This window comes from Calliphora vicina, chromosome 4 (assembly GCF_958450345.1).
Source record: "Calliphora vicina chromosome 4, idCalVici1.1, whole genome shotgun sequence".
NCBI lineage: Eukaryota > Metazoa > Arthropoda > Insecta > Diptera > Calliphoridae > Calliphora > Calliphora vicina.
This window is the reverse complement of record NC_088783.1, coordinates 21,766,275-21,793,756: the sequence shown is the minus strand read 5'-3', so window position 1 is coordinate 21,793,756 and position 27,482 is coordinate 21,766,275. Positions and strand designations below refer to the sequence as shown.

The following is a 27,482-nucleotide window of genomic DNA, read 5'->3' as shown; positions in this document are numbered from 1 at the left end:
ATCGACTATTCGACTTTTTTTAGTTAGTCGCATTTTTCGAGATAACGTAATCGATTTTTTCTGAACAAATAGTCGATTTCTATTAAAAAGTCAATAGTTTGAAAAATCTAACAAGATACGATATTAAAAATCAACTTTTTGGAATTTTGGTATTTATGTCGACTTTTTTGAGTTTTTATCCTAGTTTAATGTAAAAAATATGTTTGTTTTTAACAAACACAAACTGCGAAGCGTTTTGCTTCTCTGCAGATACACATAAAGACTCTGGCGGGAGTCGAACCCGAAACCCTCAGATTGATAGTCCAGCACACTACCGCCTAATCTATCAAGGCTAGATTTATTCATGAGCAAAAAGCATTTTATAAAACTTTTACAAAAAAAATTAAAAATCAACTATTCGACTTTTTTAGTTAGTCGACTTTTTGGAATAACAATCGATTACTTTTTTCTGAACAAAAAGTCGATTTTGTCATTTTTGAACAAATTGTCTGAAAAATCCAACAAGATACTTATAGAACCGTTTTGCCATAATTTAAATATTTATTTTAGTTTGATAATTTTTTCGTTCAATAAGTTCTTAAAAACCCACATAACAAACGATTTTAATGCTGGATTAAGCAAAAAACTATATGTGATAATAATTCATTTAATAAATCAAGAGTTTCAAAAATTATAAAATAAATCGAGAGTTAGGTACTGTAAAAACTTAACAGTTAAAAGAAAGACCTTGTAAAACTACTCCAAGGCTAAATAATTTATTAAAAAGAGAATTAAAGAAATTCCCAAAAATTACTCTCTGGGAGGTTATCAATAATCTAAAAATAATTCTCGAACTATTAGCGGGGCAAATCAGCAAATTAAACCTCCTATTTCTAAAAAACCGTACATCTCGTATACGATTTTCCAAAGCACACTTAAACTGGTCGATACAGAAATGGAATACGGTTCTCTTTTTGGAGTAATCCAAATACAATTTAAGAGAAAGACAGTGAAGTTTGGCAACATTATGGTGTGGGGTGTTTTTTAGGGCAAGGTATGGGTCCAATTCATATAAAAGATACTACTTAAGACTGGAATCGGATACTGATCAATTTCAAACTATGTTAAGTATACATACACTGGGGAAAATATGCACCTCTACGGCTGTAACCGTATGGTTACAATCCAGTGACGTACGTTTATGAAGTTGCCTGCCCAATCGCCAAATCTGAATTCCATACAAAACCAATCGGAAATTGTAGATCGCAATATATGGACTTAAAATTGCACCTCCAAGGAAGATTTATAAGATAAGGAAATGACAAAATATTTCAAGAAGACAATTGACTCCTTAATTGGTTCAATGAATTGTTACTGTGATGCAGCAGCACAAAACCAGGGATTGCAACAAAATACTGAGTAATTTTTCAAAAATGGAATATTTCTGAAGTTTCTTAAATATTTGGAAAAGTTTAAATTAAATATTTTTGTTCCAGTTGCTCCTCGTCTTCACTGATAAGTTTGCAAAAACTTTAGTCAGTCCTGGAACGCTACTTCAATTAGCCACCACAATGACTGACCACTTTATCTTCAAGTCGTATTAATTGTTCTTTTATTTGATCATAATCTTCGATCTCTCGTCTCAGAAACATCCCATAGCCATTCAGTAGAACCTGTAAAAACCTTTTGGGAGGAAAATATCCCATCTCTTTTGAATCATTGTTCGTCCGTCCTTTGCCCTTGCCAGACTTGGGATTCAATAATATCAACAAAATTTCCATCTAAATTGCAACACGCCAACGTTCTGCGGACTTTAAATTCTTCTCTTCATCTTCAATGAGACCTTTGGAAGATCTTAAGTCTTAAGATTAAATTTCTTAAGAATTATTTTGAATTGTGGCCTATTACTCGAATATTTGTTTCCGATCATAGACTTCATTATAACCGAGTTTTACTGTATCATACAAATGATTAAAATCTTAACTCTTTAAAACTTTAAAAGCAAATCGATCGTATCAGCTGTAGCGTATTAAACCAAGGGCAAAAATACAACTATTAAACTTTTATTGGAAAAATAGTAAAAATAAACAACAAAATAACTGACTGATATGCCCACTGAAGAGAGAGAGCCCCACAGGAAAATATAATACAAATCACTGATAACATGTTTTTTATTATTTTTATATTTTAGTTAGAAATGAACGTTTGCCAGTTACGGAAGAGCTGAATAGAATCGAGTGCAACTTGTTGGCCAATACGAAACAAAGGGAGTGCGCGAAATCAGGCAGCTAATAAACTCGTCAATTACAGATAAATATTTTTATATTACGAATTAGTAAGTGCAATAAAAGATAAATAAATAAAAAAAAAAACACAAAACAAAAGAATATTTTGCCAACAAAAATAAAAATTGTAATCGTTTATTTTTTCAGCTTAAATTACACTCACTCACAATGACAGCGGCCGAAACATATGGAAATAATAATTTCAACTCGAATATAACAACAAATAATCACAACAGTCAGCCAGCAACTCTTCAGGCGACCTCTTCAAATCCTGGCGATACAGCCATAGAGCTAACGGAAAATTTCTATATAAACAATAGCAACAAAAAGAGACACAATTTGAAAATACAGGTGCAGCTAAATGGCGGTGGAATCTTTCTCAGGCGAGAGACCGAAGATCATGATCAAATAACCGAACAATTAATAAGACTCGAAGATATAGTGGGCAGTCATTGTGGTGGCAAATTGAAGAGGCGGGCCAGAGGTGGCTTAAGTTCTTGCAAACGTCTCAGTGAGGACGAGGAGCAACATCACAGTGAAAATTCCCAGGATCGGGAACAAAAAGATATTTCGGCCTATTTGTATATCTATGCCTATTTGAGGAAAGACAAGCCCCTGAGGCGTATGAGAACTGTGAGAATTTTACGTTTTCGTTCATTTCTTACATACGAGGAGAATTTAAAATCGGCTGAGCGTTGGCGTGATGCCATTAAATTTAATAAAAGTTTAGAGGAACACAGCACTATGGAAGCGAAACCTTTGTTGATATTATTAAATCCCAAGTCAGGCAAGGGCAAAGGACGAGTAATGTTTCAAAAGCAAATGGCTCCGGTATTAAAAGAAGCCGAGGTACAATATGAGTTAGTGGTAACAACACATGCCAACTTTGCCCGTGAATTGGTAAAGCAACGCAAAGATTTAGTACAAAAATATTCGGGAATAATAGTGGCTTCGGGAGATGGTTTACTATTTGAGGTGATAAACGGCATAATGGAGAGAACAGATTGGCGGGTATTGGCGCGCAATTTACCAGTCGGTATAGTTCCCTGTGGTTCCGGCAATGGTTTGGCTAAAAGTATAGCCCATCTTTACAATGAACCTTATGAACCCAAACCCATAATAAATGCCACGTTGGCTTGTGTTTCCGGCCAAAATGCCCCTTTAGATATTGTACGGGTGGAACTTAAGGCCCAAGGTAATGTTACCGAAATGTACTCCTTCCTTTCCATAGGTTGGGGCATAATAGCCGACATTGATATTGAAAGTGAAAAGTTAAGATCCTTAGGAGCTCCTCGATTTACATTATGGTCCATACATCGTTTAGTGCGTTTACGCACCTACAAGGGTAAGGTATCCTATCTGCCCTGGCGTAAACAAGAAAGTTTTCCAGTAGAGGAAATAACAAGTCAAATACAAGCAACTACAACAGATAAACCTTCCATATTACGGCGCTTTCGTGATGCCCAGGATGATGAGGCCGACGAGTTTGCCGATGCTGTGGCAGAGGAAAATGATATTGACGATGAATTTGCTGATATTATAAGCTACAGAACAAACATAGACAGTTGGCATTCGGCAGTGTCACGCAGAACGGCTTACTATTCCATAGCGGGTCAAAGTATAAGATCAAATCGTAGTGTCACCAATAGTGTGTTTAGTAAAATCGAACAGGCCAATGCTGAGTTCAATATACGCGCTCCTCAATCCTCGATACCAGCTCTGGATAAACCTTTGCCCGAGGAATGGCACTCGGAAGAGGGTGAATTTGTCTTAGTGCAGGCAGCTTATACCACACATTTGGCTGCCGATTGCCTCTTTGCTCCCGACTCGAAATTAAATGATGGCATTATCTATTTAGTCATAATACGAGCCGGTATTGGCCGATCCCAGCTTATGCAGTTTTTATTGAATTTAAGTTCCGGTACACATTTATCCGAAGCACCCACAACTCATATACAAGTGATTCCTGTGACAGCATTTCGCATAGAGCCTCAAGAGGAAGAGGGCATTATAACGGTGGATGGTGAACGTGTGGGTCATGGGGCTATACAGGCTGAAATATTTCCGGGCTTAATGAAAGTGATGGTGCCGAATGTACCAAAGGAGTGAGGGAGCAAGATGATTACAATATGAGTTAAATTTTAAATATGTTTGTATATATTTCTAAGTATATTTTTAATTTTAAGTGTAAGTTTAACTGTTTTTATATCTCAAGAAAATGTGGTTGTTTTAATAAACGAAGAAAAAAAATCAAATTATCCATAATAAAAAATATATTTTTTTTAAATTTAAATGACGAGATGTAAAGTAGAAATAAAGAAGAATAAATGAGGTTGAATTTAACTAAATGAATATGGTGCCAATAGATATTTTATAGATGATTACTGAGTTTTTAGTTTACTGTCAAATCTATTTGGCGTTCCTGGAGTGGCTTAGTGTCTTTCAAGAGTCTCTGAAGACGAAGAGAACAAAGTCCCCAGAACGTTGGCGTGGAAACTTTGTTGATATTATTGAATTTCAAGTACGGCAAGGGCAAAGGACGGATAATGATTCAAAAGTCATGGGTTCTACTGAATGGCGATCTGAGGCGAGAGATCAAAGATCATGATCAAATAACAAAACAATTAATACGACTCGAAGATAAAGTGAGCAGTCACTGTGGTGGCAAATTAAAGTGGCGCGCCACTGGCTAAAGTATCAGTGAAGTCGAGAAACAACATCACATTGAAAATTCCCAAGAACAGGAACAAAAATAAGAACAATGAAAACATAGGTTTAATTTTTACTAAAATTTGGATATCCCTTATTTTTTATTACTGCTCCACAGCGACGATGCATTAAACTAATTAAAGAGTCAGTCGTGTCCTTTGAAATATTTTGTCATTTCCTTATAACCACATCTTATAAAGCTTCCTTCGAGGTACAATTTTGAGTACATATTTAGCGATCTATAATTTCTTATAGGTTTTCTATGGGATTGAGATTTGGCGATTTGGCAGGTCACTTCATAACACGTACCTCATTGGATTGTAACCACTCGGTTACAACCGTATAGCTGTGTTTAGGTCATTGTCGTGCTCGAATCTCCGAACTAGAGACATATTTTCCTCAGCCTATGGATACTTAAAATGATTTAAAATGGAGCTGTATCCGATTCCAGTCATAGTATATTTAAATGAACCCATACCTTGCCCAAAAAACACCCGCACACCATAATGTTGCCACTGCCAAACTTTTCTGTCTTTCTCTTAAATTGTATTAATCCGAAAAGAGAACAGTATTATATAAATACCAAAAGTCCAAAATTCAAAATTGTGAAAAAAGTCAATGTTCGAAAAGTCGACTTTTTATATCGTGTTAGATTTTTCAAACATTTGACTTTTTGTTAAAAAATGTCAACAACGACTTTTTGTTAGAAAAAAAGTCGAGCAATCGATTACGTTATTCCAAAAAAGTCGACCAATTAAAAAAAGTCTAATCGTCAATTTTTTTTTATTTTGAATTTTTTACATTAAAATATGATAAAAAGTCAAAACAAGTTGACATAAATACCAAAAGTCGACTATTCAAAATTATAAAAAAAGTCGATGTTGGAAATGTCGTCCTTTTTTAAATTGAAAAAGTCGAAAAGTCGACTTTTTGTTTCAATTATAGAACCCTACATTTTATGTAATTATCTTACATATTATTTTTCTTTCTTGTAGAAGTTTAAAAGTTTCCATTGTTTTGCCAATGATAAGAATGTATTTTTGTGCAAAATTTTTTCCAAATTATGGAAATCCTAGTAAATTAGAATTTATATTATATTTGAAAAATGATTTATAGTGAAAATATAATTTCCGATAAAGTTTCCTTTGTATTGTCAATCACTTTATATCGGCCTATTTCTACATTTAAGCCTATGTAAGAAAAGACAAGCCCCTGAGGCGTATAACAACCGTGAGAATTTAACATTTTCGTAAATTTTATTTAAAAATTAAAATTATGTAAAAATTTTAATATTATTACATTTGCGTGTATTAAAAAAATTAACATTAACAAAATATAAATATTACTTATATGTACATTTGCGTGATGATTTATAATTTAATAGAATGAATATCTTCCCAAGAAATTCTTTATAATTATAGGTACCTAGATTCCTTTTATTTTAGATTATTTTATACAATTTTACTGTCACTTTTTTTTATTGCATAATAAAACATTATTAAAATAATTTCGTTTTCTTGGCTATTTACTGTTTGTGTGGTAATAATAAACTTTAGTTTAGTTTTTTTTTTAATTGTATTTAGAAAAAAGAACATTGCTCTTTTAATATACTTAAGTTGATACCAATTTATTATTCCCTATTATTATTGTTCAGTGATATTATTTGTTGTGTTAATAATTTGAGATTTTTCTTTAACTTTCTAGATTAGATTACCTACAAACAATGTGTTCATTGTGTATAGAAATCAAATTGTTTAAGTTGTTTTAATTAAATTTGTTGTATTTTTCTATTGATGAGAATTTTGTTCGTATTGTTTTGTTTATTTATTAGTTATTTATATTAATAAAATTAAATTTTAGCTCTGAGGTGCATGATTTAATAATAAATAAATAGTAAACAATGAATAATAGTTTTTTTCCGGTTGGTTTTTAATTCGGCTCCTTAAAGTATGCAATGTTTATAATATAAAATTCTATATGCAATCGTTGTTGTTTATTAACCCTAGAAAAACGGTTGTTTATTAAAAATAAGTGTTGTTAATTAGCATTTTGTTGGCAGTTGTAATCTAATTTATGTTTGCGGCTTTTGATTTGAGTGAAATTGGTTCAAATACTTGAAATATAGGATATTTATCTTTCAGAATAATATTAATCACTGTTTCAGAGATTTTAATACTGTATTTATTTCAAAGTCAGCTTTTAAAACTTTTGCAAATTGAGAAATGAGATTATTATAATTTATATTTTGCAGAATATTAAACCGCCAAAAAAATAACATTTGACGTCTTTATACAAAAACTAAATTACTAAAATAATCTTGTTGAACATTTAACAATATTAAAAAAAACAAGTAAGAGTGCTATATTCGGCTGTGCCGAATCTTATATACCCTTCACCAAATTATACTTCAAAATTTTAAATATTTTTAGGTAAACAAAATTTAATTTTTTTTCCAGTTGTTTTTTGAATTTTTTGAAAAAAAAAATTTTTCGATTATTTTAAAATTAAATTTTTTTTTTTTAAATTTAAAATTTTTTTTTTTTAAATTTTAAAATTTTTTTTTTTTTAAATTTAAAAAATTTTTTTTTTTTAAATTTTAAAATTTTTTTTTTTTAAATTTTGTTTTTTCAATTTTTTTTTTTTTAAAAAAAAATTCGGGTTCAAAATTTTTTTTCCCGATTTTGACCCATTGTAGGTCCAACTTACTATGGTCTTATATACGTCGTTGCAAATGTCTTTGAAATATCTATCATTAGATATCCATATTGTCTATATTAATGTCTTAGTAATCCAGATATAGGTAAAAAATAGGTCAAAAATAGAGGTTGTCTTGGTTTTTTCCTCATATCTCAGCCATTTGTGGACCGATTTTGCTGATTTTAAATAGCAAAATTCTCGAAAGCATGTCTGACCGAATTATTGAAGATTTGGATCCCGAAGATATCTGGGGTCTTCAGAAAACTGATTTCAACAGACAGACAGACAGACAGACGGACAGACAGACAGACAGACAGACAGACAGACAGACAGACAGACAGACAGACAGACAGACAGACAGACAGACAGACGGACATGGCTTAATCGACTCCGCTATCTATAAGGATCCAGAATATATATACTTTATAGGGTCGGAAATGAAAAATGTAGAAATTACAAACGGAATGACAAACTTATATATACCCTTCTCACGAAGGTGAAGGGTATAAAAAGCTAAAGTGTTGAATTTTTATTACATTTGCGTGTACTACAAACATTAGCATCAATATTGAATATGAATTTGCTAATAGACAGTTGGCATTCAGCGGTGTCATGCAGAACGACATACTCATCAATGTATAAAATCAAATCGTAGTCTAACCAAAGCCTTGACTTGACTTTTAATGTGTTCCTCACTTTTGAAGATGTGTTATTTTAGAAACCGATTAAATCCTAATGGTTTTAAATTTCTAAGTTTTATTAAAAAAATAGCTCAATATTTTTATATTACAATTCCCACATAATATTTCAAATATAATTTTAGAAATGATTTAAAAACCACAACAAAATGTGTACAAATTATTTACTGAAAGTTGGCCAAAGGCAATATTGACTTGGACAAATATTTTGTATTTAAAAAAAAGCCAAAATACAAAACACATGTCTACGTTTAGATAAACAAAAGTATAAATAAACTGCACAGAAATAATTGCAAATACATAGTAATTAAAACTAAACAAAACTATACAAAGTAGAAATATTTCAAATTATTATAAAAAGTAAAGAAAATTAAAGAAATATTTTGGGAAACGTAAGATTTTGAAATGCTATTTAATTTTTTATTGAGTTTAATTGCTTCGGTAATTGATCTATAGAAATAGTTTATTTAATTTGTATGAAAAAAATACATTTGTTTGGCAATATGATTGATTTTGAAAATTCGATTGGCTGTATGACTTAAAAATGCGGGGATTTATCTTTTCAACGCGGTGTTTTGTTTTTAATAACTTATATGTCATTTTGAAGGGTAAATATCTGACATTTATTCTCACGTAGTTATTGAATATTATAGTAAAAACAACAAAGTTTTTTTGCTTCGAAAATGTAGAATTTTGTGCCAACAAAGCGTCATATGCGGGAAGTTTTGCTTTACTTCTTTAATTTGAAAAAAGTGCCGCTGAATCGCACCGATTGCTCACGAAAGCTTATGGTGAATGTGTTCCATCTGTTTCAATTTGAAGGACATGAATAGGTGGCAAACCTTACTAAATCATTGGGATCTACTCAAGCAGCAATTTCAAAACGTTTGAGAGCAGCAGAATTCATCCAGAAGCAGGAAAATTGGAAATCATACGAATTAAAGCCGAGAGACCTTGAAAGTCGATTTGGATGTTGGAAATGATGCTTGAACGCTATAAAAGAAAATCATTTTCGCATCGAATCTTTTCTGGCGATGAAACGATTACCCGAAGCATAGGATATCGTATATGAAATATATGCATATACATATATGAGTGATACCCAGTGGAGAAATATTCAAAGCTGCCTTAAGGATCGTCACAGGCTGCCTTCAAATTACCTTCACGAGGAAACCAAGGTTCTACCGGTCAAGGAACACAACGTCATGTTCACACAACAGTTCCTTCTGGGATATCACCGGAAGAGTCATCAAAACTTCAACATCACACAGTTGGAGTCTCACCTGAGGCATGTCAAACAGGACCTACGGAAATACGAAAAGAGCATACATTCCAGGATCCATTTGATCGCCGCCCGTATATGAAAGCTTTGATCGACATTCACAGAGACGCCATTAATTCCGCGGTAGATGAATGTCGTACTTGGAGGTCGCCCACCACCGATAGCAGACGCCGAGAAGATTCTGCCGCGTGGAACAAGAGTCGTTCTGGCACAACTTAGATCAGGATGGAGCAGCAGACTTAATGGCTTTTGGTCCCGCATAGACCGTGCCGTCCTTAACTTATGCCCAGCATGTGGTCAGGGTCCTTATGACTCCCTCCACATATTCTCTGTATTTGGTTGGAGCTCATATCTATTATGAGCTGCTGAAATCTGATCATGCCATCACAGGGAACCTGTACCGAAAGCAACTGATTCGTTTGAAGCGGCCAGACATGAAACCGTTATATTCCACCTTGACTAATCTAGGCCACATGTTGCAATAGCTGTTAAAAACTATTTTGAATGAAGTGGTTGGGAAGTTTTGCCCCTAACGTCTTATAGTCCAGACCTATTTGTTTCGATCGATATACCTTCGTGAGAAGGGTATATAAAGTTTGTCATTCCGTTTGTAATTTCTACATTTTTCATTTTCGACCCTATAATGTATATACATATATTCTGAATCCTTATAGATAGCGGAGTCGATTAAGCCATGTCCGCCTGTCTGTCTGTCTGTCTGTCTGTCTGTCTGTCTGTCTGTCTGTCTGTCTGTCTGTCTGTCTGTCTGTCTGTCTGTCTGTCTGTCTGTCTGTCTGTCTGTCTGTCTGTCTGTCTGTCTGTCTGTCTGTCTGTCTGTCTGTCTGTCTGTCTGTCTGTCTGTCTGTCTGTCTGTCTGTCTGTCTGTCTGTCTGTCTGTCTGTCTGTCTGTCTGTCTGTCTGTCTGTCTGTCTGTCTGTCTGTCTGTCTGTCTGTCTGTCTGTCTGTCTGTCTGTCTGTCTGTCTGTCTGTCTGCCTGCCTGTCTGTCTGTCTGTTGAAATCAATTTTCTGAAGACCCCAGATGTCTTCGGGATCCAAATCTTCAATAATTCTGTCGGACATGCTTTCGAGAAGTTTGCTATTTACAATCAGCAAAATCGGTCCACAAATGGCTGAGATATAAGGAAAAAACCAGGACAACCGCGATTTTTTACCTATTTTTGACCTATGTCTGGATTACTATGTCATTAATATAGACAATATGGATATCTAATGATAGATATTTCAAAGACCTTCGCAATGACGTATACAATACCATAGTAAGTTGGATATACAATGGGTCAAAATCGGAAAAATATTTTTTAACCCGATTTTTTTTTTCACCAAAAGTTTTTTTTCGCTAAATATTAAAAAAAAAATTGAAAAAAACAAAAAAAATTAAAATTTTAAAAAAAAAAATTTTCCAAAAAATGAAAAAAAAACTCTAAACAATATAAATTTTGTTTACCTAAAAATATTTAAATATTTTTTTAATTTTGAAGTATAATTTGGTGAAGGTATATAAGATTCGGCACAGCCGAATATAGCTCTCTTACTTGTTTAGGGTAACTTTTAGACTTTTTTCCAACGCTGCATATTAATAGTGAATAAATTAATTTGCAAAACCAACATTTATTTATGACTGCCACCATCTAATAAATGCCTAAACTATACAAAGCGCATATTTTTTTAAGTCTTATAAAGGTACTACTGGGTATTTATCGGTGACGGGTACTAACTGAATATTAGACAGTCAGAGTTTTTCTGGTATGAATAATATTAAATGCTAAAACTAAATGCTAAACCTATTCATACGAACATACTTATAGTAAATGCTGCTGCTGTTGCTGCTGCTTTAAAAAATAATAATAATAAAAACCATCTACACCACAATTAGTGTACTTGTGTACATTTTAGTGTTAAATTGTGAGGTAAGTAGGTACCTACAAACAAACAAACAAACAACTGGCAGCAAAACACGGCAGCAAAAGCTTCTTTCCAGTCTGATTCATTCATAAGTTTTGTGCATAATGCAAAAATAAACGAAAAATAAGCTAAAGTGGCCAAATAAAATAAATATATATGAATGTATGATGTGTACGTAGCACACATGTAAGGTGAATGCACAGTGGGTTCGAAAATAAACATTTTTTAAAATTCGAGAGTAAGAATTTAAAACATGGCATCTAAAAATGTATAAAGTTAGCATAAGACAGAATTTTTAAAGCTTTATTTTATCTTTCACAAGACATTATATATATTTTACTTTTTCTCCCCACTGTACGTTGCTGGTGACGTCTTCATACAAACTTTTATACAAATATTTGACGTGATATATTTAAGAGTGTAGTACTCTTATGTTTAACATACATGCATCACTCCTGTATTCTTCAGTGCTCCGCTCAGCAAATTTTATTTCCAAAATTTTTATACAAAAATTTGTTGTTTTTTTGGTAACATAATCATTTTGTACACATGTGTTGTTATGTTAGCAAAACCGGTGAATTGCAATCGTATAATTTTTTTTTTAATTTTTTTAAATTCAGGGTAAAATTGCAATGTTTAAGTTTTTTTTTTTAAATACATATTTTATATTTAATTTTATGGCTGTTTCAAGTGTTTTTTTATGTTTGTTTTTCTTTAAAGTTGTAAATATTTAGTATTACATACAATCGTAAATATTTCTCTAACAAAGATGAGTATAGTAATGCATGTTGTTTTTTTTTAAAGGGGGAATATACCTCAATGCCACTTGCACTTATTCACTAGTAAATCGTAAACAAATGATCTTAGAACGAAAAGTTCAAAGATGATCACTCATATAAACACCAAAAATCGATTTTAATATCAACAAGTAATAGAGCTATATTCGGTTCTGCCGAATCTTATATACCCTTCACCAAATTATACTTCAAAACACAAATTTTAAATATTTTTAGGTAAACAAAATTTATTTTTTTTTTTAGTTGTTTTTTTAATTTTTTGGACAAGCATTATTTTCGAACTGTTATTTTAAAATTATTTTTTTTAATTAAAAAAAAAATTTTTTTGTTTTTTTTTTATGAAAAAAAAATCGGGTTAAAAAATATTTTACCGATTTTGACACATTGTAGGTCCAACTTACTATGGTATTATATACGTCGTTGCAAAGGTCTTTGAAATATCTATCATTAGATATCCATATTGTCTATATTAATGACTTAGTAATCCAGATATAGGTCAAAAATCGAGGTTGTTTTTTCCTCATATCTCAGCCATTTGTGGACCGATTTTTCTGATTTTAAATAGAAAACTTCTCGACAGCATGTCTGACAGAATTATTGAAGATTTGGATACCGAATATATCTGGGGTCTTCAGAAAATTGATTTCAACAGACAGACAGGCGGACATGGCTTATATATACTTCTCACGAAGGTGAAGGGTATAAAAATCAAAACTTCCCACTTACTTCATTCTAAAATTTAGAAATTTAATTAAATTAAGCCATTGTATTGGAATAAATAAAACTGAATTTGACCAAAAAAAACAGTGTATTTTTAAGCCAATTTATGTTGGTTGAAATCAATTTTCCGTCGCTCCCATATACCTCACGGATTGTAATATTGTATCAATATATAAGATATACGATCGAGATTCTGGTATTGAAAATCAGCAAAATCGTTTAAAAAAATTAGATATGAGCAAAAAAAACCAAGACCACCTCAATTTTTGGATATACATATCTCAAATGAAGGGTATTTCAAAGGTCTTTGCAAGGCGATCGTCTCTTTTCTTACTCAAATAGAGTACGGCAAACCAGTAATGAAGAGATGATCAGTCAAAATATGACTGTACTTTTTGTATGGTTATGTTTTGAAACGATCTATTCAGCAATAACATACTTTAATAATTTTAATTCCCAATGCTAAAGCTACGAGTTAGGGTATTCAATTAATCGGGTTTCTGGTTTAATCAGTAAATCGAGCAAATAATTAATCGAGTTTAAGATTTAATCGATTAATTTAAAATAAATCGATTAACCGAATAATTTCTATTTAAATTTTAAACTGAAAATATATCCACGAAATACAAAATAGACCAAACATAGCAATTCAACCAAAAAGTAATTAATTTTCATTAGTTTTAATAAAACTCGACTTGGAAAAAACTCTCTTGCTGTTTGTAGATGTTAGTGAAATCGAAAGTAAGGCATGGTTTAAAAATATCCAATATCTCAGTTATTATTTTTTAGTTTTTTCTAAGCATATAAAATATCCATACTTTTTAAATACTTTTAATAATTTCGATAATTTCTGATAAAAACTTATTTCCGCAGTGTCTCCAGTTTCGCCTATTATAATGTTCTCAAACGACAAATACATGTAAATTAAATATGTCAATTTTTACACTCACTAAACATGATTCTTGGATGTTCGAACAAATATGTAATTTTAATTTGACATTTGAATTAAAATGGAAAAATAAATGGGAATGGTTAACACAACCATGAGAACTTAAGTGTAAACAAAATAAAAACCTGCTTTTAATTATTTTGCAACTATAGTCAAAATTAAAGTATGTTTTAAATTGAACCGACTTTAACTGGGTGCCACCGCAAATGTAGAAAATGTTTTCATACAATATACAACAAAATACAGACAAGTGGCAACGTTGAACAGCTGACATACAAAATTAAAAAACAAAAAACTTAAACAATAAAAGTAACCGGGACAACTAAAGAAAAAAAGTTGTTTGTTGTGGAAAAATGAAATATATAAGATGAATATCATAATTAGAATATTTTGGTACTAATTTTATTGATAACTGTTCAATAATTGCAAAATCTCTACCAATATCTTGTAACTTAAACATTTTTTACTTTCTGCCGAACTTTTTTACTTGGTGAAGAACAGATGATGCTGTTGTTAAACAAGTTAATAACAGCTTCAGCTAGTTTTATATTTAAAGTCGAATTCAACGTCAGAAGTATACTTTAACTTGTCTATGATAGACCTAAAGTCCACTCTTAAGTAAAGTCGAGTTTAATTCTCTTAAAGTATTCTTTATTTCTGACTATGATTATGGGCCATGGTTATTAACCATTTATTGAACATTTTACTGACAACTTTATAAGATATGACAACCCTGTCATATCTGAAGCTTAACACATTCCAACAATTTATTGAAGACAATCTTTAATTTCTGATGCTAGAGAAACTTCCCTCTCAATACGAGTATGAGTTAAAAAAAAACTTTAACCAAAATAAGATGTTGGCCATAATCTTAGCGAATGCAGCAACGATTAGTCAGAAACCTGTTGGTTTTTTTATTTATTTAATGTGCTTTACGGTTACAAATGAAAAAAGCCAGCCACTTTTATTTATTTCTAATACTGCATAAACAACCACGAGTACAAAACAAATGTACGTAGTCGTAGGTAATGTACAAAAATAAGTATTCACGGCTACGTACGTACGTCTTCAAATACATTTGTATGCCTCGTACTGCAAGTTGCAACAGTTGTGAGTAGCTAGCTGGGTAAATGATTGGTTTGTTGGCTGGTTGGCTGGCTGCATATGCATACTTGGCTGGGTGTTTTGCTTGATGTCAGGAGGGTATTTGTGGTTTAAAGGTATTTTCTATTGTATGGCTCTAACCAAAAGTTTAGAAAAATAACTATATATGTATAAACTCATGGAATCCATAAATATTGTATATCAAATAATGAAAAATACTCGCACACATAAAATAAGTATGTATTAGAAAATGTACTCTTAGGTACATACAACCATATAAATCTATTTGTTCTACCTTAAAAATATTCAGTTTTCTAATAAAAAATAAATATGATTGAAGTGTGTACACGAAATTGTTTACAAACTTGCAAATATTTGACGAAATAAAGATAAACAGTAGTTATACCCTTCAAATTCGTGAGAAGAGTATATATAAAACTGGCCACACACAGATGATTTGTGAGTCCGATTTGTTCGTGTTCCATGTCTTGTTACTTGTTAATGGGGCTGTGCGCGAACAAAATCACAATTAATTGAAAGTTTTCAATCACAAATCAGTCGAACGAATCATTCCGTGTGTGGCCAGCTTAAGTTTGTCATTCCGTTTGTAATTTCCACAATATAATTTTCCGACCCTATAAAGTATATATATTCTGGATCCTTATAGATAGCGGAGTCGATTAAGTCATGTCCGTATGTCTATCTGTTGAAATCAACTTTCCGAAGGCCCCCAAATAACTTACATACCGATTCATTTTATCTTTAATCTAGTATGAAACAGTCGTAGGCGTATGACGTGATGGCTGAGATATAAGGGAAAAACAAGTAAGAAAGTATGGTCGGTCAAGCCCGATCATATAATACTCTACACCAAGTAAATGAGTAAAAATATTTTTCTTTTAAAATATCAATAATTTATATTTTTGAGTGATTTTTGGAAGTGGGCCTTATATGGGAGCTATGACCAATTATGGACCGATCACCACAAAATTAGGTCGTGTGATTTATGTCTATATTAAAGTTAACTATGTTGAATTTTGTGTGTATACCAACATTTTTAAGCGATTTATGCACTTTAAAGTGATTTTCGGAAGCGGGTCTATATGGGAGCTATGACTAATTATGGACCGATCGTAACAAAATTTGGTGACATGAATTTTGTATATATAAGAATTATTTGGAGCGAAATTTGTGTAGATACATAGATAAATTAAACATTTATGACCGATAAAGTCCAATTTCGAGGGGACATTTGTATGGGGGCTAGGTGAAATAATGGACCGATTTCAGCCAGTTTCAATAGGCTTGGTCCTTGGGTCAAAAAAGTAATATGTACCAAATTTGATCGAAATATCTTCAAAATTGCGACCTGTACTCTGCGCACAAGGTTTACATGGACAGCCAGCCAGCCAGCCAGCCAGCCAGCCAGCCAGCCAGCCAGCCAACCAGACGGACGGACGGACGGACATCGTTTAATCGACTCAGAAACTGATTCTAAGTCGATCGGTATACTTTAAGGTGGGTGTTAGACTAATATTTTTGGGCGTTACAAACATCTGCACAAACGCATAATACCCTCCCCACTATGGTGGTGTAGGGTATAAAAACAGGACAACATCGATTTTTGACCTACATATATCAGGATTACTAAGTCATTAATATAGACAATATGGATATCTAATGATAGATATTTCAAAGACCTTTGCAACGACGTAAGTGTAGGTCAAAATCGGAAAAAATATTTTTTAACCCGAATTATTTTTGTCACCAAAAGTTTTTTTTCGATAAATATTAAAAAAAAATATTGAAAAAACAAAAAAAAATTTTAAATTTAAAAAAACCAATTCGAAAAAAAAAATTCCAAAAAATTAAAAAAAACAACTTTGGAAATAAAAAAAAATAAAGTATAATTTGGTGAAGGGTATATAAGACACAGCCGAATATAGCTCTCTTACTTGTTTTTCTTTATGTTTGTTTGACAATACATGACCTTTGTAACAGCAATCAATGTTGAGATTGATTCTAAGAGAAACCTGATTTATTCTATTCTTCAAAAAGTTGACCATTCAAAACTTATGCAAATTTATACTGTGGATCACTTTCTAAACACAAAATGAAAGAAATATTCTAATAAAAATATACATTTTCTTTAATTTTCCTTTAATTTATTCTATTTAAAATATGAAGACTATTCTCTCTTTCGTCATCATGGCCACTGACATCATAGTGCTATTGAATATGGAGGATGTATCTCTTCCATCGCCCTTATCATTCCAAGGGAAACAGCATGAACTTAATTTTATTTAAATATAAAAAAAAATGATACAAACAAAAAAGTAAATGAAACTCAAGAGAATTGAAATTTATAAACAGAAAAAACTTGCACACAGACAATTGCCCACACAGCAGACCACAACAAAGTTTCATTTTTGGAGTAGTGGTGTTAGTGTAACCGAATACCCTTAACATGGCATAATCCGCCACAACCCTATTCATAAATTAACAGGTAAAATTTCCAGCACACAGACGCACACACAAAGCAACACTTCTGAAAATACAAACGACAACAACAACTTTCAATTTAAGCTCCAAATCCAAAAGAGAAATGATAAAGTTGTTACAAATGGTACTTTTTTGTGGTACTATTCTAAAGTGATGTAAAGTACAATGATACATTAACTTAGCACCAAGACTGCGCCAAACAGCTGTAAGCCGGCTTAGTATAGCCGCTGATAAATTTGAAAAGCCGAACATTTGTCAGTTTAAGAGTAGAAACACAAGCCTGTATACCGGTATATGCAGTCGTCTTTTTATACCCTTCACCTTCGTGAGAAGCCATGTCCGTCTGTCTGTTGAAATCTACTTTCCGAAGCACCCAAACAACTTACATACACGATTCATACATCAATATATCCGGAATTCTTCCGACTCGGTTGCTATTTAAAATCGGTCCATAAATGGCTGAGATATAAGGAAAAAAGCAGGACAACCTATATATAATATCTGGATTACTAAGAGCCAGTTTTTGACTTCGTATTTAAATATGAATTATATTTAAGTTCTATTTAAATACGAAAATGAGTTTCTCAGTGCTTTTTTAAATGATACTTAAATGGCCAACGTTGGCCATTTAAATTCTATTTAAGTTTCATAAACTACCATATGTTTTTGACAGCTGACTTTTTTTCACTCTATAGTATTGTAGTGAAAAAAAAAACCAAACAACAGCGTCTTGCAAAAACTACAATTCCGATGCGGGGCAATTGGAGCTTCTTTTGTACATTTTCCTACCAATAATTTTTTTGTTTAATAAACTTTTATTTCTTTTTGGGCAAAATGTATCAATTTTTGTTTTGGTAGTGCTACCATACTTTAATCTTATTTAAATAAGATAAATTATGTAGCACTGTAAAACTCAAACTGTATTTAAATACAACTTATTTTTAAGTAAAAATGAACTAAATACGTATTTAAATAACAAGTCAAAAACTGGGCATAAGTCATTAATATCGACAAGATATCTAATGATAGATATTTCAAAGACCTTTGCAACGACGTATATAAGTCCATAGTAAGTTGGAACTACAATGGGTCAAAATCGGCAAAAAAAATAATGTTTAACCCGATTTTTTTTTATCAAAAGTTTTTTTTTTGCTAAATATTAAAAAACAAATTTTAAAATTTAAAAAACAATTCGAAAATTTTTTTCCCAAAAAATGAAAAAAAAACACTAAATTTTGTTTACCTAAAAATATTTAAAATTTTAATTTTGAAGTATAATTTGGCACTGCCGAATATAGCTCTCTTACTTGTTTTTATGAAGTTTTGACAAACTACAACGCAGTCAAAATCTGTACAAATTTAAAATGTATTTTAGTTTTATTGCGATTTTTCTAGAGCTCTCATATTTTCAGTCTCTCTCTCAGCTAGAGAGGCCATGCTCATATACTTTAAGAACAAACGCCGTAATTCTTTGTCTGGGAAGTTTTGCTTTAAATTGGGTACCATACGAATTGAAGCCGAGAGACCTTGAAAGACGATTTTGCATGTCCGAAATGATGTTTGAAAGCTATAAAAGGAAATCATTTTTGATCCAAATCATTACTTGCGATGAAAAATGAAACCATTACGATAATCCGAAGAGTATGAGATTGTATGTGAAGCCCGGCCAACCAGCCGAATCGACACCATAGCCAAATATCCATTGCGCTAAGGTAATTTTCTGTATTTGGTGGGAGTAAAAGGTTGCTATCTGTCATGAGCTGCTGAAATTTAGCCAGACCATCACAGGGAACCTATACAGAATGCAACTGATTCGTTTGAAGCGACCATTGGCCGAAAAACTCCCAGACTATGCGGCCAGACATGAAACCGAAATATTCCATCATGACAACGCTTGGTCACATTATTCAATACCAGTTTAAAACTATTTAGAATGAAGTGGTTGGGAAGTTTTGTGATGTGAACGAAGCACTCTTTCACATTTTACTTCTTTACCACACATTTATGTATTTTTTAAGATTATATTTTTAAGATATTTTAAGTCCTAAATAAAGTACCTCCATCCCCGAAAAACAAATACACAAAATCCAAATATCATAAAAACTGAAAAACTAATGGAATCTTAACAAACAAAGCGTACATAACGAAGAAACATGACAAAATAAAAATAAACAAACAGAGAGGCAGGCTGACTGTCTATCGGACAGACAAAGAACAAAAAAAGGTAAGAAACATGATACAATATTCAAGCAAATAACACGAACAATTTTATGGCCAAGTTTTCTTCATTTTTTTTTTTTGTATGTTTTTTGGTACCAGAACGATACACCACATTTATATACAATTTTGTTTTAATATTTATTTTTCGTTTATTTATTCATTCGTTTTGGTTCTATGTGTTTTACTCATGGTATTTTACTTATGACTTTTAAAGACTGTGCGCGGAAAAAAAATACTTTTATCATTTATTTATTAAAAATTTTATGTTTCAGCTGATCAGATTAGCCTTTGTTTATTAGATTTAAGTTGAATAGTTACCAGAAAAGAAAACAACAAAGTTTTTATTTAATTCGAAATTTCGAATTTTGTACCAACAAAGCGTCATATGCGGGAAGTTTAGCTTTACTTCTTTAATTTGAAAAAAAGTTACGCTGAAGAACACTGATTGCTCACCAAAGTTTTATCGGTTTCAAAAGTGGAGATTTTGAGACGGAAGACAAATATCGCCCAGGCCAGCCAAAAAAGTTTGAAGATCAAGAATTGGAGGTATTACTGCATGAACATTTTTGTCAAAATCAACAAGAGCTTGCAAAATCATTGGAAGCTACTCAATTTCAAAACGTTTCCAAGCAGCAGGATTCAAACGAAAGCATGGACATTTGGTTCCATACGAATTGAAACTGAGAGACTTTGAAAGAGGATTTTATAACCCGAAACGGTGTCGAATCGGCCAACCAGCCGTTTCGACACCAAATATCTAAAGTGCTAAGGTAATGCTGTGTATTTGGTGGGAGCAAAAGGGTCCTATCTATTATGAGCTGCTGAAATCTGACCAGACAATCACAGGGAACCTGTAACGAACGCAACTGATTCGTTTGCTCAGAATATTCAGCCAGTTATTAGCGAATTTAGATATTTTTTGAGTTTTTATATAAAAAATCGATTTTTGGTCAGAAATATGAGTGATTACAGATCGAGCTGCTTTTCTTGATTAAACGCTTATTGGCCAAGTTATTAGCGAATTTAGATATTTTGAGTTTTTATATAAAAAATCGATTTTTGGTCAGAAATATAAGTGATCACAGATCGATCTCATTTTCTTGATTAAACGCTTATTGGCCAAGTTATTAGCGAATTTAGATATTCTGAGTTTTTATATAAAAAATCGATTTTTGGTCAGAAATATGAGTGATCACAGATCGAGTGATCACAGATCGAGCTGTTTTTCTTGATTAAACGCTTATTGGCCAAGTTATTAGCGAATTTAGATATTTTGAGTTTTTATATAAAAAATCGATTTTTGGTCAGAAATATGAGTGATCACAGATCGAGGACCTTTTCTTGATTCAACGCTTATTGGCCAAGTTATTAGCGAATTTAGATATTTTGAGTTTTTATATAAATATGATTGATCACAGACCGATGTATTTTGCAGATGTATTTAATAAGTGGTTGTATTAGTGGACGTGGACAATTTTTATTTATGTAAAAACTTTTGCGGACTATGTATTGCGAACATTAAAAAAAATTAGTTAAATCGATCCAGGCGTCCAGCGATTTTAGATAGATCGAAAAAAAAATTGGCGTGGTCAATTTTTCTTTCAGTAAAAACTTAAATTTAGCCAAATCGTTGTAGCCGTTTTCCGATTTTAGATAAATCGAAAAAAGTGGGCGTAATTGTGGGCGTAATAGTGGGCGTGGTCAATTTTTCGTTCCATAAAAACCTAAGCTGGGCTATGACCAACATTTGGATGCAATTACCAACGAACGACATTTGATTTTTATTTATATAGATGAAGTGGTTGGGAAGTTTTGTATCACCCGCTTCATAGTCCAGACCTTGCCCCGTACGACTACTATCTGTTTCGATCGAAGCAGATCTCTGGGATACGCCTCACTTTGAAACAGAGTAGCCGATATTGGCTTGATTTGTTCCTGACCTCAAAAGATGAGCAGTTTTTTTCGTTCGTAATCCATATGTTGCCAGAAAGATGGGAAAAGCACCGCATTTTTAAGTTATACACCCAATAAATGTTTCAAATTCCCATTTTCTGTTAACAATAACTTAAAACCCAACCCTTGTACATTATAAAACACCAGTAAAGTACAATTTTTGCAATAAACATTAAGCGCTGGTCCAGCGCTAACTTAATAAAACTATGTCTGCAAAAAAAAACACTGGCAGCCACAAATAAAATGATTACTTACTGTTTAAAAACCACAAACTGTCTTAGAATATATATTTTTTTTTATTATATTGTAAAATAAAGAATTTTTCATTTAATTGCGGTTAATTGTTATAAATTGTACTTATTATAGGAATAACTATACAAAGATGATGACTAAACATTAGTATGATCAAGATGATACTAATAAAAGGGTATTGTAGAGAGCAGAAACTACATATATAAGTAATTTAAATAAATATTCTAAAATTAACCCTTTAATGCGTAAGCATGGCTCAAGGCACTCATGGCAAAAATGCTAATAAATGCAAATATAACTGATATTTTATTTCAAAAAATTTTAAAGCTTTTTGAAATAATTAAAGTGCATTTTTAAGCAACTGTTACATGAGTTTTTGAAATGAAAAATCAGTTATATTTGCATTTATTGGCATTTTTGCAATGAGTGCCTTGAGGCATGCTTAAGCATTAGAGGGTTAAATTGAAAAGTATTTTTGATATGACACTGCTGTGTAACTTTAATCAGTTCCTTATAGAATTGTTTGTTTTTTTATTAATTACAGCACCTTGTAAATTTTGTTAATTGCAATTAGTATGTAATTTCAAAAACTAAATTACACAATCACTTTGCAATTAGTAGTAGTAATCTAATGTAAAAAAGAAAAAACTCTTCAAAACAAAATAACACAAAAGACCAATAGACAAACCTCAAAAAAATAAAGAAAAACTGTGACTCAGTTAGAAATTATATTTACATCCCATCCATTCATCCATCAGTTAATTTACAGACAACATCAACTAAAATCATTTCTGTGAAAATGACAGTAGTCAGTTCTGACTCGTTCTGGGTCTCTGGTTCTGTTTCTAATGTAAATTTATACTCTAGTCTGTCTGTCTGTATGTACGACTATTATTTGAATGTCAATTTACTGTTCGTTTTAGTCTTCCTGTGAACTTGTTGAACACAAAAAATATAAAAATACCTATGAGTAGCATGTAGATATCTAGGTAAAATTATATATTTTTTGCTTAGCATGCAATTATATCTAATTACTTTTACACACTAGTGACAAACATCAGCTGATGAATGAAAATAAAAAGAACAAAAAGCCACAACTACTACCTTTATTATATACATACATTATTTTCCAAGCTGAAACACACCCTGAAGGATATTTTATACATACATACCTATGCATATACATTTCTATTATTTTATTCTTTTTCTAATTTACCTAAAAACTAAGGTGTTTTAATATTATTCCTACCTCTAACCATAAGAAAAATATTGTACGAACAATGAAAATTACTTAATTTGAATTAAATGGTTTTTAAATTAGAAAATTTAAACAAGAATCTCTACAAAAAACTGGCAATTAGAATGATTTTCTAAGAACATTTAACTTGAATTATCATGTTATTTTAGTTTTTCAAAGGAGTAATTAGTAATTAGTTCATTTTTTTGTGCAAAATAATTTGTTTTTACCAAATAAATAATCTGAATTCAATAAAATAAAGTTTTAAAAACAAAATATGTACTTACATTACACCATTTGACCGTTTTTTGTTGTTATTATCTGAAAAAAAGGAAATAAAAATATATGAATTAATTCTGAATGACAAAAAACAATTTCAAAAATTATTGCGAAAATTTAAATCTACACAATGTTTCTTCAAATCAACAAAAAACAAGTAAAAGTGCCATATACTTATACTTCAAAATAAAAATTTTAAAGGCCTGTTCCACGATGTCAAAAGAAAAACGATTCGAACAAATTTGTATGAAAACTATTCGAAAGAATTCGAAAAACTGAGTGTTTTTCATACAATTTTTTTCGACTCATTTTTCTTTCGACATCGTGGAACAGGCAGTAAATATTTTGATTTTTTTTTTCCAAATTTGTTTTTTTTTTTAATTTTTTGTAAAATTTTTTTTTCGAATTGTTTTTTTTTTAAATTTAAAATTTTTTTTTTTTGGTTTTTTCAAACTTCAAGTGAAAAAAAATTCGAGTTAAAAAAATATTATTTCAATTTTGACCCATTGTAGGTCCAACTTACTATGGCCTTATATAAGTCGTTGCAAAAGTCTTTGAAATATCTATCATTAGATATCCATATTGTCTATATTAATGACTTAGTAATCCAGATATAGGTCAAAAATAAGTCAAAAATCGATGTTGGCCTGGTTTTTTCCTTATATCTCTTACATTTTTGGACCGATTTTCTCGATTTTAAATAGCAAACGGTCCGGCAGATATTGACGTATGATTGGTATATGTAAGTTATTTGAAGGCTTCGGAAAGTTGATTTCAACAGACAGACATGGCTTAATCGACTCCGCTATCTATAAGGATCCAGAATATATATAATTTATGGGGTCGGAAAATTATATTGTGGAATTTACAAACGGAATGAAAAACTTATATATACCCTTCTCACGAAGGTTATGGGTATAAAAATGATTTAAAAATATGCAAGGCGGGTCAAATAAGCCGTGACTTTTTTAATGAAACACAGGTTTTTGGATAAAAATAACCATTTTATTTTTTAACATAGTCTCCTTTGAGCTCTATACACTTTGTCCAATGTTTCTCCTATTTGTTTAACCCTACCAAAAATTAAGATCAAAATAGATATTTTTTGTGAGATGATTTCATCGTTGGAGTCAAATCTTTTTCCGCCGAACGATTTTTTCAGGTTTGAAAACAAGTAGTATTCACTCGGGGCTAAATCCGGATAAGGGAGCAATTCGTAGTCTAATTCATGGATTTTTGCCATGGAAACTGAACATGTGTGCACCCTTTTGTGTATACGATTGTGAGTAAAAGTGGCAGCCATCTTCCAAAAAGCTTTCTCATACCCAAGTGATCATTGAAAATTGAAACCACTGAGCCATGTCAGATGCCTATGGCTTCCACAATCTCTAGCACTTTCAACCTTCAACAGTTGAGGTCTATCAACCCGAATCTATTGATTTTTTCAATTGTTTCGAGTTGAGAGACCTCAACTGGGCGTCCAGAACGTTCGCCACCTTCCGTGCTTGTACGGACACAACGAAATTCAGTAAACCACTTTATTACCATTGAAATTGATGGTATAGAGTTCCCATAGTATTTATCAAGCTTAACTTTGGTTTGAGTGATGGTTTTTTTGTCCGCAAAAATAATGCTTAATGAGCACAAGAAATTCACTTTTTTCCATTTTCTCCTCAAGTCACAAGGTAGTCTGTTATCAATGGCTGTCAAACACAAACTAAATGATGCAACTTGTTCAAATTTTGACAGATGTCAACTGACAGATGCATGTTGACAGGAACAGTGTTGCCCTTTCAGTAACGAGGCGAGAAATTAAAAAAGTCACGGACTTTTAATTATTATACCCTTTACTATGAGTGGTATTTCTACATTTTTCATTTGAGACCCCATAAAGTAAAGCGGAGTCAATATAGCAATGTCCGACCGTCTGTTGAAATCGAATTGCAAAACCCTCAAATAACTTACAAACATGATTCATACATTAAAATATCAGCTATAGTCCTGGGTTGCTATTTAAAATTGGCAAACGACTAAGATGCGAAATTTTTTAAAATTTTAGCTTCTATTTTGAAACATTTGTACAATATAAATTTATTCCAAGTATTGGCCTTTGTTAGCTATGACCTTCTCCCATCTTTCTGGCAACATATGGATTCCGAACCGAAATAACTGCTCATCCAAGCTGCAAGCCAATATCAGATACTCTGTTCCAAAGTGAAGCATATCCCAGAGAGAGCGTTCTGCAATGATGGAAACAAACAGTAGTCGGACGGAGCAAGGTCTGGACTATAAGGCTTGTGAGGCAAAACTCCCCAATCACTTCTTTCTAAATAGTTTTTAACTGGTATTCCAATATGTGACATAGCCAGTCATAATGGAATATTACGGTTTCATATCTGGCCACATCTTCTGAGAGTTTTTCGGCCAATGCTCGCTTCAAACGAATCAGTTGCGTTCAGTGATGTTCTGCTCAGCTTTTAGCAGCTCATAATAGATAGGACCCTTTTGCTCCCACCAAATACAGAGCATTACCTTAACCCCATGGCTATATGGCTTTGGTGTCGATTCGGCCGGTCTTCACATACGATCTCTTATGCTTGAGATTATCGTAGTTGATTAATTTTCATCGCAAGTAATGATTGGATGTGAAATTGATTTTTTTTATTGCGTTCAAGCTGCATTTTAGACATGCAAAATCTTCTTTCAATGTGTATCAGCTTCAATTCGTATAGTGTCCAATTCCCCTGCTTTTGCATGAATTCTGCTGTTCGCAACAGTTTTGAAATTGATACTCCCAATGATTTTGAAAACTTTTGTTGAGTTTTACAACAATCTTCATGGAGTAATGCCTCTAATTCTTGGTATTCAAACTTTTTTGGCTGGCCTGGACGATATTTGTCTTCTGTGTCAAAATCACCATTTCTGAACAGCACAAACCATCTCTTGCATGTTGAAACCGATGAAACACAATCAGTATTTTTGTTGACGCTTTGCTGGTACAAAATTCGTCATTTTCGAAGCAAAGAAAAACTATGTTGTTTACACTATAATGTTTAATATCCATGTGAGAATAAATGACAGATGTGTACCCTACAAAATGACATATAAGTTATTAAAAACAAAAACCCCGTTCAAAAGATACGCCATCTAAATTCCTATTGTCATATACCCAATAATATTTAGAGAAAATACTGGCTATAATACTGGTTTCAATTTGTTTATATACATTCAGATTTAAAAATAAATCTTTGATGGAAAAAGTCCAGGAATTATTATCTCTAATATTAATCTACTTTTAATTACTTCATTACTCATTTTGCAATACATATTTACTTTCCAATCGTTTGTTCTAATATACATACTATTTGTTTTTAAATAAATTTTAAATTTAAAAACGTCTATTTTATTAAAAAATATAAATTATTCCTGTATTAATAAAGTTCCTATTACTTTACTACCCCTTATTTTCCCATCAGCCTCACCACTGTGCTGAATTACAAAACAAAACAAATTTTTAAAAGAATCTATTTGTAGAAACTTTCAAATTGAAAATAATTTACAATTAGTACGAGTGTTGAATTAAACTAAAAAAAAAATCTTATCAGTAAAACAATAGATGTTACAGCACATTGCCAGCTAAAAATGTTGAAAAAGTTTATAAAAATATCTCATAAAATGATATTTGTTATAATAAATTTTAAACTAATATAAAAAGTAAATAGAAATAAAACACTTACAAAATCATACGTACACAAAAATGGAAAAAGCCAAATAAATGAAATATGTTGTTAAATTTACAAACTTTTAAATTGTACTTGTAGATTCTGATGTATTTGGAAATTCAATTAAATTGGGGGCGTTTGAGATTAGAACCTGAACAATGTAAATGGAAACA

General features: G+C 31.8%; 2 protein-coding genes across 6 annotated transcripts in view; one reads left to right on the top strand and one right to left on the bottom strand.

Annotated features, from left to right (window-relative positions):
- Evi5 (ecotropic viral integration site 5) overlaps window positions 1-27,482 on the bottom strand; it is a 105,274-nt gene that overhangs the window by 59,395 nt on the left and 18,397 nt on the right. For all 5 annotated transcript variants that reach the window (XM_065507520.1, XM_065507519.1, XM_065507517.1 and 2 more), the window contains exon 3: window positions 23,596-23,629. The gene's annotated coding sequence lies outside the window, so the exon portion shown is untranslated. The remainder of the gene's footprint in view (window positions 1-23,595; window positions 23,630-27,482) is intronic.
- Window positions 2,171-4,399, top strand: Sk1 (Sphingosine kinase 1). Its single transcript, XM_065507413.1, has 2 exons — window positions 2,171-2,314; window positions 2,412-4,399. Exon 2 carries the CDS (start codon window positions 2,433-2,435, stop codon window positions 4,371-4,373), a length of 1,941 nt encoding a protein of 646 aa, XP_065363485.1. The 5' UTR covers window positions 2,171-2,314; window positions 2,412-2,432; the 3' UTR covers window positions 4,374-4,399.

What these genes read in the sequence shown, in the direction of transcription:
- Sk1 (XM_065507413.1), top strand. Translation starts at nt 2,433, where the DNA reads ATGACAGCGGCCGAAACATATGGAAATAATAATTTCAACTCGAATATA.